Source organism: Capsicum annuum, chromosome 4 (assembly GCF_002878395.1).
Source record: "Capsicum annuum cultivar UCD-10X-F1 chromosome 4, UCD10Xv1.1, whole genome shotgun sequence".
Taxonomy (NCBI): Eukaryota; Viridiplantae; Streptophyta; class Magnoliopsida; order Solanales; family Solanaceae; genus Capsicum; species Capsicum annuum.
In genome coordinates this window covers 225,841,766-225,855,039 of record NC_061114.1, presented here as the reverse complement: position 1 = coordinate 225,855,039, position 13,274 = coordinate 225,841,766, and the positions used below count along the sequence as shown (strand labels likewise).

Genomic DNA, 13,274 nt, shown 5'->3' with positions numbered 1-13,274 from the left:
TTCCACAAACAAACTGAAGCTAAATGAATTTCTTTTATTCTTCATTTCTTGGTAATGAGCGTAAATGCATTTTTTTGGGTTTCTCATCTGGTGTTCGGTACCCGCATTGGAGTCCGACTAATTTGGATTCGCACCTGATAGGGCCCCATTCCGGGGTGTAGCGCTCCCAACAAAGTTTGTAATTGCATTTGCCTATACTAGTACAAGTACGCTATCAGAAATATGGGGAGAAGACCAAGAAGAGGAAGGAAGCTCCAACCTCAACAATCTGAAGCAATGCAACCAAGACCAAGAAGAGATCCTAGAAAACCTTGGAGATCTGACCCTAGAAACTTTCCTTCTAGAGGATTACTTTCAAAAGAGTTCAAAAAGCCATCAAGAGAAGCTATTATAGTACTTTGTCCAAAGACTCCAATGACCTTCTCTCTGACCTTGAAGAGCATGCTGGAGCAGGTCCCACCTGGGATAACAATGAGACCCTTCAGAGTACCCAACCCCTCCCCAGCCTAAGGGAAAAGAAAGACAATCATCTTCATACTACCAACCGCAATGCATCCAATGATAAACTTTATCATTTGGAATGTTAGAGGGGCTCACAGTGCAACTTTCAGGAGTCAATGCACCTCCTTAGTGAAGATTCACAACCCTGCCATGTTGGTTTTGCTTGACACTAAAATGGCTGAACATAAGGGTATCACCTCTGAGCTTGGATTTGATCATCAAATCCAATCCCCTACCATTGGCAGAGCTGGAGGAATGGTTATCATGTGGAGAAATAACCTCCTGAAACTTAAAGTTATCTCTATCACTCAACAATTCATCCACGCCAGAATTAAGGTACTCCACTCCTTTTACTCTTGGCTGTTTACTGCTATATATGCTAGCACAGACTTTTCCACCAGAGCTGCCTTATGGGATAACGTTACAAACCTAGCCCAGAACCATAACTCTGAATGGTTCTTAGGGGATAACTTCAATGAAGTCTTTCAAGCCAGTGAAAAATATGGGGGAAACCAGATAAATCATTACAGAACTAGCCTATTCTGGAACTGTCTGAACCTTTGTGGGCTAGTTGACCTAGACTTTAAAGGTAGCAGATTCACCTGGACAAACAAAAGGTACAGGAAAAGGGGTAGTCTTATCCTTGAAAGACTAGATAGATGTCTGGCCAATAACCCCTGGATTTCTAAGTACCCTAACACCTGCATCACCCACTTACCTAGAACCCATTTTGACCATTGCCTAATGCTGGTCAAACTCTCCAATCTGAAACCAACACCCCTCACACAGACCTTTCAAAAAGGAACCTTTATGGACCAGACATCCCAGCTTTGAGAGTGTGGTCAATCGGTCCTTTGACCCCCTACCTCCATCCTGCAAGCTATCAATAATCTCTAACAGAACTCTACCATTTGGAATAAAGTTTAATTTGAAAACATTTTCCAAAAAACGAAAAGGTTGCTCAAGTTTGAAGAAGACTTCTGGAAAATCAAATCCACAATAAACTGGCTACAACAAGGGGACTCTAACACCAGATTCTTCCATGCTTCCACTCTTAATGGAAGAAGAAGGAACAAAATCCTAAAGCTTAAGGATGTGGCTGGAAACTGGATAGAGAACCAAACTGACATAGCCAACCACATTACTGAATTTTTCTCCACTCTCTACACTACCAACCATCTTATCTCCCCAAACCAAAACCATCCCCTCAACCAGACCTACAACCTTCACAACTATGCTCTCACCACTGACCAAGCTATGCTAACCTCTCCCTTGACTGATTCTGAAATCGCCAAGGCCATCAAATCCTTCAACCCTCTGAAGTCTCCAAGGCTTGACGGCATTCAACCTATTTTTTTTCAAAATTACTAGGGTATAGTGCAGCATAAGGTTATGGAATTCTGCCATGACACCTTTAGCTCTAGTACTATGAATCTCTCATTAAATAAAACCCTTCTGTGCTTAATTCCTAAGTGTCCCAATGTTGTTCACATAAAAAACTATAGGCCCATTAGCCTATGTAATACCTTGTACAAACTAATTATCAAAATCATTGTCTTCAAGATAAAACCCCTCCTTCCCAAGATCATTGGCCCAAGCCAGGCAAGTTTTCTCATAACAGGAAAGCCTCTGATTAGGGGTGGGCATTCGATTTGTTAGGTTTAATTATTGAATATCGGTTCGGTCTTTCGATTTTTGGATTGACGAAAATGAAAATCATAACCAAACCAAAATTATTTTGGTTTGGTTCGATTTTTATAAATTCGATTCAGTTATTTCGAATTTTTATTTCGGTTTTAAAGATTAAAGTAGTAAGCATTTAAAATTAGTGATTTTTCTAGAAAAATATTTTTTTTCAAACCTATTTTTCATTCCCAAATATAATTAATTCAACACAGATGAAATAACCATAAATATCGATCTCGCTGAGTCATCACCATTGGCGTGACGGCAGTAGCCGCACTCGGCAGCGACTGCCAACGGCAGTGATGAACTGAGCAAACGACTATCGTTGGCGATGTTGAAATTTCAAATGAACTGACAAACTAAGGATGATTGAGCGCCGCTGCAACCTTCACGTTAATGTTAGGGTCTACAACAAAGCAATATATTAAGATTTAGGGTTACTAAATGATTATAATTTATATATTTATATGTTATATCAAATTATATTATATTTTTAGTATATTTACATATATATTAAATTATATATATTATAATATATTATTTATAATTTCGGTTTTTCAATTTATCCGAATTCTTTTTTGTAAATCTAAAAGGCCAAGCCGTTTAACCAAATTTCTAAAATTTGAAACCAAAACTAATCCGAAAAACCAAAAAAACAAACCAAAATTAAATTTCGGTTCGATTTTTTGGTTTTTTCGGTTTAAACCAAAATATGCCCAGCCCTACCTCTAATCATGCCATAATTGTCCAGGAATTCATTACTTTCTTCAAGAAGATGAAGGGAAAACAAGGGAACATGATTTTAAAAATCGACCTAGAGAAAGCCTTCGACAGACTGGAATGGTCCTTTATTAAGGATACCCTCCCGTACTTTGCCTTCCCCAGTCTTTTATCAATCTCATTATATCCTGTATCTCCACCACAACCATATCCATCTTCATAAATGGATCCAAGTCACAAGACTTCAAACCCACGAGAGGTATTAGACAAGGAGATCCTCTCTCCCCTTACCTCTTCATCCTTTGCATGGAAAGACTTTCCAGAGTTATTGACTCAAAAGTTTTCAATAAGGAGTGGAAATCTATCAGCATCTCCCACTATGGCCCATCTATTTCCCACGTTTTCTTTGTCGATGACCTAACACTCCTCTCAAGAACCAACCCTAAGGCTTGCGTAGCCATTAACCATGCTCTAACTGATTTTTATGACAAATCAGGCCAAAAGGTTAATCAAGCCAAGTCAAAGATTATCTTCTCTTCAAACTGCAATGATACTACTATCTCCTCTTACTCTACTCTCCTAAAAATCAACCCTAGTGACACCTTTGGTAAGTACTTAGGTTTCCCCATCTTTCATGCTAAACCTTTCAATAGTGATTTCCAATTCATTATTGACAATATGCACAAAAGGCTTGGTGGGTGGAAAACCAAGATGCTATCTGTGGCTGGAAGACTCATCATCACAAACTCTACCCTTGCCTCCATTCCCTCCCATGTTATGTCGTTCATTAAACTTTCTAACAAGACTTCCAAAACCATCAACCAAATTCAAAGGAATTTTGTCTGGAGCAGTACAACTGAAGAAAAAGATCCATCTGCTTAGTTGGAAACAAATCTCCATGACCAAAGGAAAGGGAGGATTGGGCCTCCAAAAATGTGAAACCAAAAACAAAGCTGCCCATGCTAGCCTAGCATGAAGAATGTACAATAACACTAAATCCCTTTGGGCAAACACCCTCTATAACAAATATTGCAGACAACACCAAAAAAGACCCAACCACAATGTCTGCTCCAGAATATGGAAATGCATTAAAGAGGGATGGTTGGCTTGCACGAAAAAACAAAGATGGACTGTTTACAAAGAAAACAGAGTCATTCTTTGAGGACAAGTGAATACCCAACCACCAGTCTATTAGAAGTTGTATTGCTGGCCCTCTAAACAGAGCTAAGGACAAGTTAACTATTGATATATTCACAGACATAGAAATTAGAATCTTGGTGCCATATCCTTTACTCTGCCCCAATACCTCCAAACTATCATCACCCACACCTATATTCCCCACCAAACTGATCAGGGGGATAAACTTATTTGGAACAGTTCCCAGATGGCAAATTCACCTTGAGAAGTGCTTTCAACACTCTGCAATACCAAAAAAAATATGTCAGCCTTGATCTTGATAAGGATTATCTTTGGATTTGGAGGCTTAGGACACCCAACAGGATAAAAACCTTCATTTGGCTCCTTAACCACAATAGACTCCCAACTAGGAGCTATTTCAACCACTTAGGAATGGAGGTATCATCTAACTGTAAGCTCTGTATAAACCTGGAAGAAGATATCTTTCATAACTTCTTCCAATGCCCTAAAGTCATAAGCTTCTGGGATGGTATTGCTTCTAAAAGTATCTCCACTGCCTCTTTCAATTCTGCCTCCCTCAATAACCACAATTAGGTTGAAACCTGGAAGGACCTTGGGAACAAACCCTTCAACAACTGGTACTCCTAGGATACCATTCTCTCTTGCTGCATGTGGAACATTTGACTAACCAGAAATCATACTTGTTCAACAACAAAGATGACAATATTTCAGTTAAACGAACCTTAGCACATGCCAATGAATACGCTCTAACCATTGTGAGTCCAACCATCTCCGTGAAACCTACCTCCACCATCTACTTCAAATAGGAACCCCCTAACCGAGGTTCCTATAAGCTTAACACAGATGCAAGTGTAAAAAACCAACTAGGTCCAGGTAGGTTAGGGGGTGTTTTTAGAGACCATGAAGGAAATTGGATCTTGGGCTTCATAAAAGACCTCCCCCATGCTGATGCACAATAGACAGAACTTTTATCAATTCTTGAAGGCTTAGGATAGCTCTTTCAAGAAACTTGCCCCCCCCCCCCCACCTAGAGATTAATTAGGATTCTATTGTTGCCATCAATATGATATGCACTAACCACCTTAGCTACTGCTAGGGTGTTCATGGGTCGGTTATTGGTCAAAACCCTGACCAAATCAACTTAGTCGATTTTTAAATTTTTAAAATCAGACCAAACAAAAAATTAACCTTCGGTTTAGTTTGGTTTGGTTCGTTTTTTTCGGTTTATAACTTTATCTAATAATAAAAGTTAAAAATTAATAAAAAACAAATCCAATCTAACATATGAGATATTAACCGAGTGTTGTATCTCAACCTTGAAACTAAGAAGTCAACTGAGTGTTATACTTCGGCAAAGCTATAAACAACATGATATGAGTGCTTCTAAAAAAATATTTTAAAACTACATTTAACAGAATGGTATGATAAATCCCCCAAAAGGTGAACACATAAACTTCTTGCTCAACAAGGTTCAAAAAGAAAGTTAAAATTAATGATTGTATATAGTCAAATGAATCTCAACTATAAATTTCAATATACAACAAGATATTATTTTCACAATTAGTATCATTTGTCATTCAAAGTGCAAAATTCACTTAGAATCTCATAAGGTACTATCAACTAGATGAAGAAATGACTTAATGTGTTACGACTAAAGTTAAATCATGATTAAAATATAAAATGTAACAAATATTTATATTGTATTTATGAATAATACATAAATAATTATATTATATATATATATATATATATCGGTTCGGTTTGGTTATTTTGTCGGTTATTTTAAAGTAAAACCAAATCAAACCAAACCTAACCAAATATCGGTTTTTTTAATCGATTTGATTTGAATCGTGGTTCGATTTAGTTAAAAACCAAACCATGAACACCCCTAGCTACTGCAATGTTATTTCAGAATGCAGGTACTTAATGCAGAGATTATGCAACCCAACACCGAAGCACACATGCAGGCAGCAGAATAAGTTCACTGACCCACTAGCTAGATCCCGGGGAGGGAAGACAGTTTTTGATCAGGTGCAAATTTTGACTTGTTTGCGAAAGAGCTACCGGCAACAGACAAATTAGAAACTGCATTTCCTAGAAAGGTTGCACTACATCATTTAACTAATATGAACAATGCTACTTACCAACATAATTTAAGGGACCCTACGGGCCCTTATAATCTATCTTGTAATAACCCTGATTAATTACTAAGTTCTATGCTCCCCTTTCACCGAAAAAAAGTAAATAAAGAAGAGTAATGAATATACTTGAAACCTTTGCTGGTGGAAGGTGATAAACATCTCATGAAATTAATCGAGGTGCACGTAAGTTGATCGAACATCACAATTATCAAAAAGAAAAAGTAAATAAGGGTAGTTTGATCAAATTATATTTTGATTAATATTTTTTCGGGAGTGTGCACCATAAAAAGGTGTTGAGTAAATAGGGACAAAAAGAGTAATGCGAGAATATATTCTCACATAGTGGGAGGTTAGAGTGCATGCAGTCCATATGCTCGAAACCAAATAATAAAACAACAAACGGAGGAAGTAGTATTTATTTATTTTTAATTATGTATTACTCCTATTATTTTTGTGGTTGTAGAAATTGAAAAATATAAAAAGGTTGGACTGGCGTCCAGCTTATTTCTTCTTCTCTCAGATTCTCTCTCTCATCAATTCGATAAGAGAGAAGAAGAAGAATCCTTCACGCTAACCTCAGATTACCAAAAAGCCACCCTTTTTCTTCTTTCTGCCTTCTCACCTAATCAGGTATATCTATTTTTTCTTGTTTCTTGATGATAACTACTTATACTTGTTGTACTTGTACACTAGATTTAGTGATTTGTTGGGTGTTTTGATTGGTACCCAGATCATATAATTGATTGGATTTATTGTTAGTTGCTTTAATCTTTCTGATAGCTATTCAATCAGTGAATTATGGTGTTTTTGATGACAGAAACTATTTTTCTTGTACTTGTAGTTGTACTTGTACCCCTTTTTTGGGAGGTTTAGTGATTTGTTGGTGTTTTGATTAGTACGGAGATCATATAATAGATTGGATTTACTGTTAGGTGCTTCTTTGTTTTGTTAATTATTTTAAGCTTTTTAAACCTGTGAATTATGGTATTTTTGATGACAGCAACTATTTCTCTTGTTTCTTGATGACAGAAGCTATTTCTTATGTACTTGTAATTGTACTTGTATAACCTTTTAGTAGATTTAGTGATTTGTTGGGTGTTTTGATTGGTATCGAGATCGTGTAATTGATTAGATTTACTGTTGGTTGCTTTAGTGTTTTTGAAACCCCTTTGCTTTGTTGATTAATTTAAGCTTTTTAATCAGTGAATTATTGTGTTTGATCTGAGCTGATTGTTTTATTTGTATTGTTTGTTTTTGTTGTGTTGGTGATTTTTTATCTGGGATTGTTTCAATTTTGCTTTGTTGAGGCGCTTTGGTTATTGATTCTCTTAAAGTTTCAGTCTTTTGACTTGGGTTGTCGGTTGCACCGACTAGGTTTAGAATCTTTATGGGTATGTTCACTATAAAGGGAAATAATTGGGTTTCTTACTTCTTTTTTTTTCTTATGTTCGGTTGGACTGTTTTGGTTTTGAGCCAAGGGTCAGTTGGAAACAACCTAGCTACCTCTGAGGTAGGGGTAAGGTCTGCATACGCTCTACTCTCACAAAACTCACTTTGTGGACTGCACTGGGTATGATTTGTTGTTTCTTGTGTTTGATAGGTAAGCAAAATAGATTATCTTAAAAACATTTGTATATATAATTTAAAGAAATACTATGTAGGTGGAGGTGGAGGTGGGGAGGGGGTGGAAGCAGTGGCGGAGGCAGGATTTTCATTAAACGGGTTCAGAAAAAATAAGCATGCTTATAGTGTTGGCAAATGAACGGGTCAGACCATATATGAATGGGTTGGGCTATATATGTATGGGCCGGATCATTTATGAGGGATCTTATATACCCCGTGATTTGTTTGAACGATTTTTCAGACAATCTATAGGGAGATTAATGATTTGAAGTACTAAATGAACTACTCGAAAATTCACTAACTTTTATCGAAATTAAATATTTATATTAAAAAGCATATTAAATATATTATAATCTTTAGTTTGAAGTCAATTTATTGATTGACAAAATGGGTAAATCTAAATCCCCTTGACCACTGTACTGCGCATTTGGTTTGTGTTGAGGGGGTTCAACCTTTGATATATATACCAAAAACAAAAATTTAACCTTATATAAACAGTATAGTTTTTTCGACAAAGGGGTAGCCCCCTCAGCTCCACGTAGATCCACCTCTAGGTGGTAGTGAATACAAGGTGCGTTGGAGGATGAGGAGGATATAATCAATATGGAACGTGATAAGTGAAGCTTGTTTTCCCTACATTTATTAGAAAAGTCATTTTCCTTATTTTGAGCAGCTTGTTTTGTAAAGAAAATGTTTTGCAAGAACTTTTTGACCAACCGAACACGAAAAGATTGTTTCTTTCATAGCGAACACACTCTAGATGCTGGCCAGTTTTCTTATGAGTCAGCTGTTGTCTTACTTTTGTTAAAATGTTAACTCAATAGAAATGAATTTTACTTTGATTTTGACATTTTTTGTCATATAATGGAATTGTTTACATGTCCCTTCTGCCAAGACTGAGTGAAAAGTTTGTTTAAATGACTTTACTCATCACCAGGGATAAATAGGCGATGTTGAGAGTTAGAATACAAGAAATGAACGCATTTTTTTTTGTTCTTTTTACTTCAAGGTAAGTGCTCAGAAGACATGGTTATGTGAATTGTTCTTTCACAATTCAGAATGTGCTTCTGAAACCTTCATAAAATACGGAATGAAATGATACTCTGGTCCTCATTGATATAACTGCATTAAATTTTATGTTTGCGGGTTGCTATTGTTGTTTAGGAAAGAAAAAAGACGTGAAAATAATTTCATGTACTTCGATTGGCTTTTTTGCTCTAATTATGTTATATATTTTCTCTTGCAGGGACCATGATTAAGTTGTTTAAAGTAAAAGAAAAGCAGAGAGAACAAGCTGAGAATGAAAATGGAAAGCCACCGGTCAAGAAACAAAGTGCAGGAGAGCTGCGTCTTCATAAAGGTGGTTTCTTTTTCTAGTTCTTTTTAGGGTTTCAGGTTTACTATTGCTTTAACAATTTATCATCTTACAAGTTGTTACTAGTGAGTGCTTGCTGCTCGAAAATTGGTCATTTTAAATCTGAATTGTTACGTAACCCTCTGTTGTGAGATTTCCTGAGTTTTTGAACATGTAGGTTAACTAGTGCTTAGCCATTTAGCATCTTGCTAAATAATTTTAATTAGTGGTTCTTGCATGACAAGTCGATCATTAGATTGTCCTGAAGTAGTCTTAGATTGGACTGGAAAGTGGAAGGCTAGAGAGATGGGAAATTACATGACATGAGTTAGTGTACATTTACTTGTAATAAAAGGCATAGATTACATTTCCTCTTTCAAGTTGGACTGGATAGAGGAAGTAATGTACTTCCAAGCTTTTGCGTATGACTTATTCTTGCACATCAAGTCGTAACTAGGCTGATGGGAAGTAAATAATACTCAATCAGTTCCCTTCTTTTCAATTCCTCTTGTTTCCAAATGTAGAGTTGGTTTTTATTGGAGGAGCTCAAAAGCGCTGTGTGCCTATGAGTGATATTGGATGTTGTCCACATTCTTATGGAAGTATTCCTTCCAGGCGATATAACAGAAACCTTACAGGTTTGCTTTGTACCAAGTGATGATCTTAAAGTAAAAATCCAGGTAGGATGGTCACTTTCTGCTGTGAGAGTTTGAAAATGAGTTCTGCAGTAGTGATCCTAATTGAAAATAGCTGATAAGTTTCAGGATAGAATTACTGCTAAGGTTTTGGCACCCATTAAGGAGGAGAAAGTAAGATATAGGCTCTGACGTTTTGTTGAAAAGGTTGGGTTTTATGATGATTATTTTCAAGGAAGTAAAATGGTTCTTTCCCTATGTAACTTTTCTCAAGAATTTGGGAAGTATATGCACAATGGAGAACTAAGTGAAGAATTGTGTGTTGGAAGTACTTGAAAAATATCTCAAACAGGGAGATAGTTCATGGAAACAACATTGAATTCTTACATTTTCAGTTGATTTTTGTCCGAGTGGGATTGGATGTGTCGTCCTCTCCTATATTCCCCATTTTTCCTCTTCCCCACTATGTCGTCCTGTTGTTCTTCTCCATCTTATTCAAAAACGCGTAAAAGTACAACAACATACTGGCGCATCCTATTACCTGTCAAACTTGTAGAATCAAATCCACTGTGTCACACCCTTTTATCACATTGATAAAGTATCTCAGTGACCAAACAGGAAAAAGGTAGGAGGTAGAGGAGGGTTGGTATGAAGCACCAGGCAGTGACAAAGCTGGGGGTGGACACAAAGTGGCAGAGGTGCCTTCCCTGTTTTTCCATCTTTTGGTTCGAAATAAGTATAAATTTTTTAAAATCTGAATTAAGTACTTAACTATTGGAAAGTTGAAATAAGTGAACAATGCCAAGTTTCTGCTTAGAAATTGTCAAGTGAATTGACAGTCTCGTGATCTCGTCTTCCTTCTCACTCTCTGAGCTAAACACAGTGCAAAGTTTTATAGTACCGTCTTAATAGTTAATACTATACAGATCATCACTCACTTGCATCAATTAAGGTTTTTCACTAAATTTCCCCATTAAGAAACTGTGTTTATTTCTCAGAACTTTCTTTACATCCAAGTTGTCATCTTTCTGCCGTCTTCTGCATTCTATGACTATTACATATGTGCACTCTAGCAGAGGTGGACCAGCATGTTAAGGTTTGATGCACCGGCACCCGTGAGCTTGGCTAAAAATCTGTGTATATATGGAGAGATATTTGCCAAAATGTAGCTATATAGAAAACTTGGCACCACACTCACAAATGACCATGTGGTGCACTGGTTGATGATGCTTGGCCATAGAAAGTTTTCTTCCTGCAGTAGACGCAGTTTGAATCCCTTTTCAACGAAAAACCTTGCTGTTCTTGTTGTCATCATTCCTTTTTTCCTTTTGGCCATGTATTTGTCTTTCCTATTCTCAACCCACCTTTCTCGAAACCCTTTTTTAAATAAAAATCTCAGTCTCTCTCTTTCTAGATGCGATCATACCAGCACTAACGCACCGGATCCCATCAGAACTCCAAAGTTAAGCGTGCTTGGGCGAGAGTAGTACTAGGATGGGTGACTCCCTGGGAAGTCCTCGTGTTGCATCCCTTCTTTTTTGACACCCTTTTTGTTGTCGCCCGCTGCCGCCACCTCCTCTTCGGCGTCACCACCAGCACCACCACCGCCATTTTTACCATAAACATCACTTTTTTGTGGGCTCCTTCAATCAGATATTTTTTCAGAAATTAATTAAGTAAAAAAAAAAAATGTCAACTTTGAGGCAACCTCTTTCTTCTCTCTCTAACGTTCAATTTAACGTTACCACCTCGACTGACGGCGAACTCTGACACTGGCAACGGTGCAGACGTACCGGAAGCGTACAAGATCTATCCTATCTCCCTCTTTCTCTCTCACCCTTTAGATCTCTCTCTCCCAGTTTCTTGTTCTCATCTCCCCCACCCCCACCCCTTTTCTTGTCCCGTCGCAGCTATCGCCGGTGGGCTAGGGTTCCCGTCGGTTCGACTCGGGTAACGGGGGAGGTACTCATGAGCGGCCTAACAGGTAGGCCGACGTCCGACGACGTCCAGATTCCGACGTCTCTGAAGAAGCTTCGGCGAATCTCCGGGGACATTCCGGCGACGTAACCAGCGGCCTCTTTCCCGTCGACCTTATTCCGGCAAACACTTTTTAACACCAACTTTGCCGGATCAGCAGCACGGAGGCGTCCCGGTGACATCCAAACTTTGGTTCCTTATATTATTTTACTCCTTGTCTTTTCCTTGGTGCCAGGCCATTAGTGTGCTCTATTTTTCTTACTGTTAGTTTTGTCCTTACCTCGGTTTTGTTTTTTCTTCCTAATTGTGTTTAGTTTTGTTTCTTGATTATTTCTTCTAATTTGTGTGAGCCTTGTATTTCCTGCTGCTGCTTTGTTACTACCATTGTTTATATTTTCTTGTAGTAGTGGCTGTGGGCGTTGATGGTTGGATAGGGTCATGTTCGAGGGGGTTGGGGAGGGGGGCTGTTATGGGGGTGGGAGGGAGGCCAAGGTTTGGCCTCAGGGGCGATAGAGGAAAACGTGTGGATAGAGATGGTAGGCTGAGGGTTGAGTCTTGGAATACAGGGACTCTTCAGGGCAAGTCCATAGAGCTTGTGAAGATTTTTAGAAAGAGAAGGATTAATATTGCGTGTGTTCAAGAGACCAAGTGGGTAGGGTCTAAGGCTAGGGATGTGGATGGTTACAAGCTTTGGTACTTTAGGAGCGAGAGGCGTAGGAATAGAGTTGGCATCTTAGTAGATGAAGAGCTTAGAGGTCAGCTGGTAGAGGTAAAGAGGATCAGCGATAGGTTGATGACTATTAAGTTGGTCATTGGGGGGTTTACCCTGAACGTGTGTAGTGCTTATGCGCCGCAAGTGGGCTTGGATGGGGAGGAGAAGATGCGGTTTTAGGAGGCTTTAGATGAGGTGGTGAGAGGCGTGCCTAGCTCGGAGAAGATTGTTGTAGCAGGATATTTCAATGGGCACATCGGGGCGTTATCGGGAGGCTTTGGTGATGTGCATGGTGGTTTTGGTTTTGGGGAAAGAAATGAAGAAGGGGCTACTCTATTGGATTTTGCGAGGTCCTTTGGGCTGGTGGTGGTGAACTCGGGTTTCCCGAAGGACGATCACCTGATCACCTTCCGAAGCGCGATAGCCAAGACCCAGATTGACTTTTTGTTGCTTAGGAAAGGGGATAGGGTGTTGTGTAAGGACTGGAAGGTCATCTCGAGTGAGAATCTTTCGACCCAGCATAGGCTCTTGGTTATGGATTTGGGTATAAAGAAGGATAGGAAGAGAAGGGGTGAGGAGTGTAGACCTAGAATTAAGTGGGGCGGCTTGACGCCAATAAATGCGTGGGAGATAGGGGAGAAGTTGGCGGGAATGAGGGTGTGAGAGTGTAGGGGGGATGTGGATAGTATGTGGGATAGGGTGGCTAAGTGCATCAGGGAGAATGCTAGTGAGGTGTTGGGTGTTTCTAGGGGCCGGGCCGGGCATCA

At 38.7% G+C, this 13,274-nt stretch overlaps 1 protein-coding gene and 1 non-coding gene across 3 annotated transcripts in view; both read left to right on the top strand.

The window, feature by feature from the left end:
• The first annotated feature begins 6,676 nt into the window (after positions 1-6,676).
• Positions 6,677-13,274, top strand: part of LOC107867044 (NEDD8-conjugating enzyme Ubc12) — an 11,209-nt gene continuing 4,611 nt past the window's right edge. Inside the window, exons 1-3 of one of the 2 annotated variants that reach the window (XM_047411232.1) lie at positions 6,691-6,836; positions 7,685-7,806; positions 9,076-9,189. In XM_047411232.1, the coding sequence (XP_047267188.1) occupies positions 7,779-7,806; positions 9,076-9,189 (142 nt within the window). In that variant the 5' untranslated portion in view covers positions 6,691-6,836; positions 7,685-7,778. Of the gene's footprint in view, positions 6,837-7,684; positions 7,807-9,075; positions 9,190-13,274 lie in introns of both variants that reach the window. The other variant, XM_016713136.2, reaches the window with a different exon arrangement.
• On the top strand, positions 11,231-11,349 carry LOC124898303. The gene has a single exon (XR_007055278.1). It is a non-coding gene; the product is annotated as a 5S ribosomal RNA (ribosomal RNA).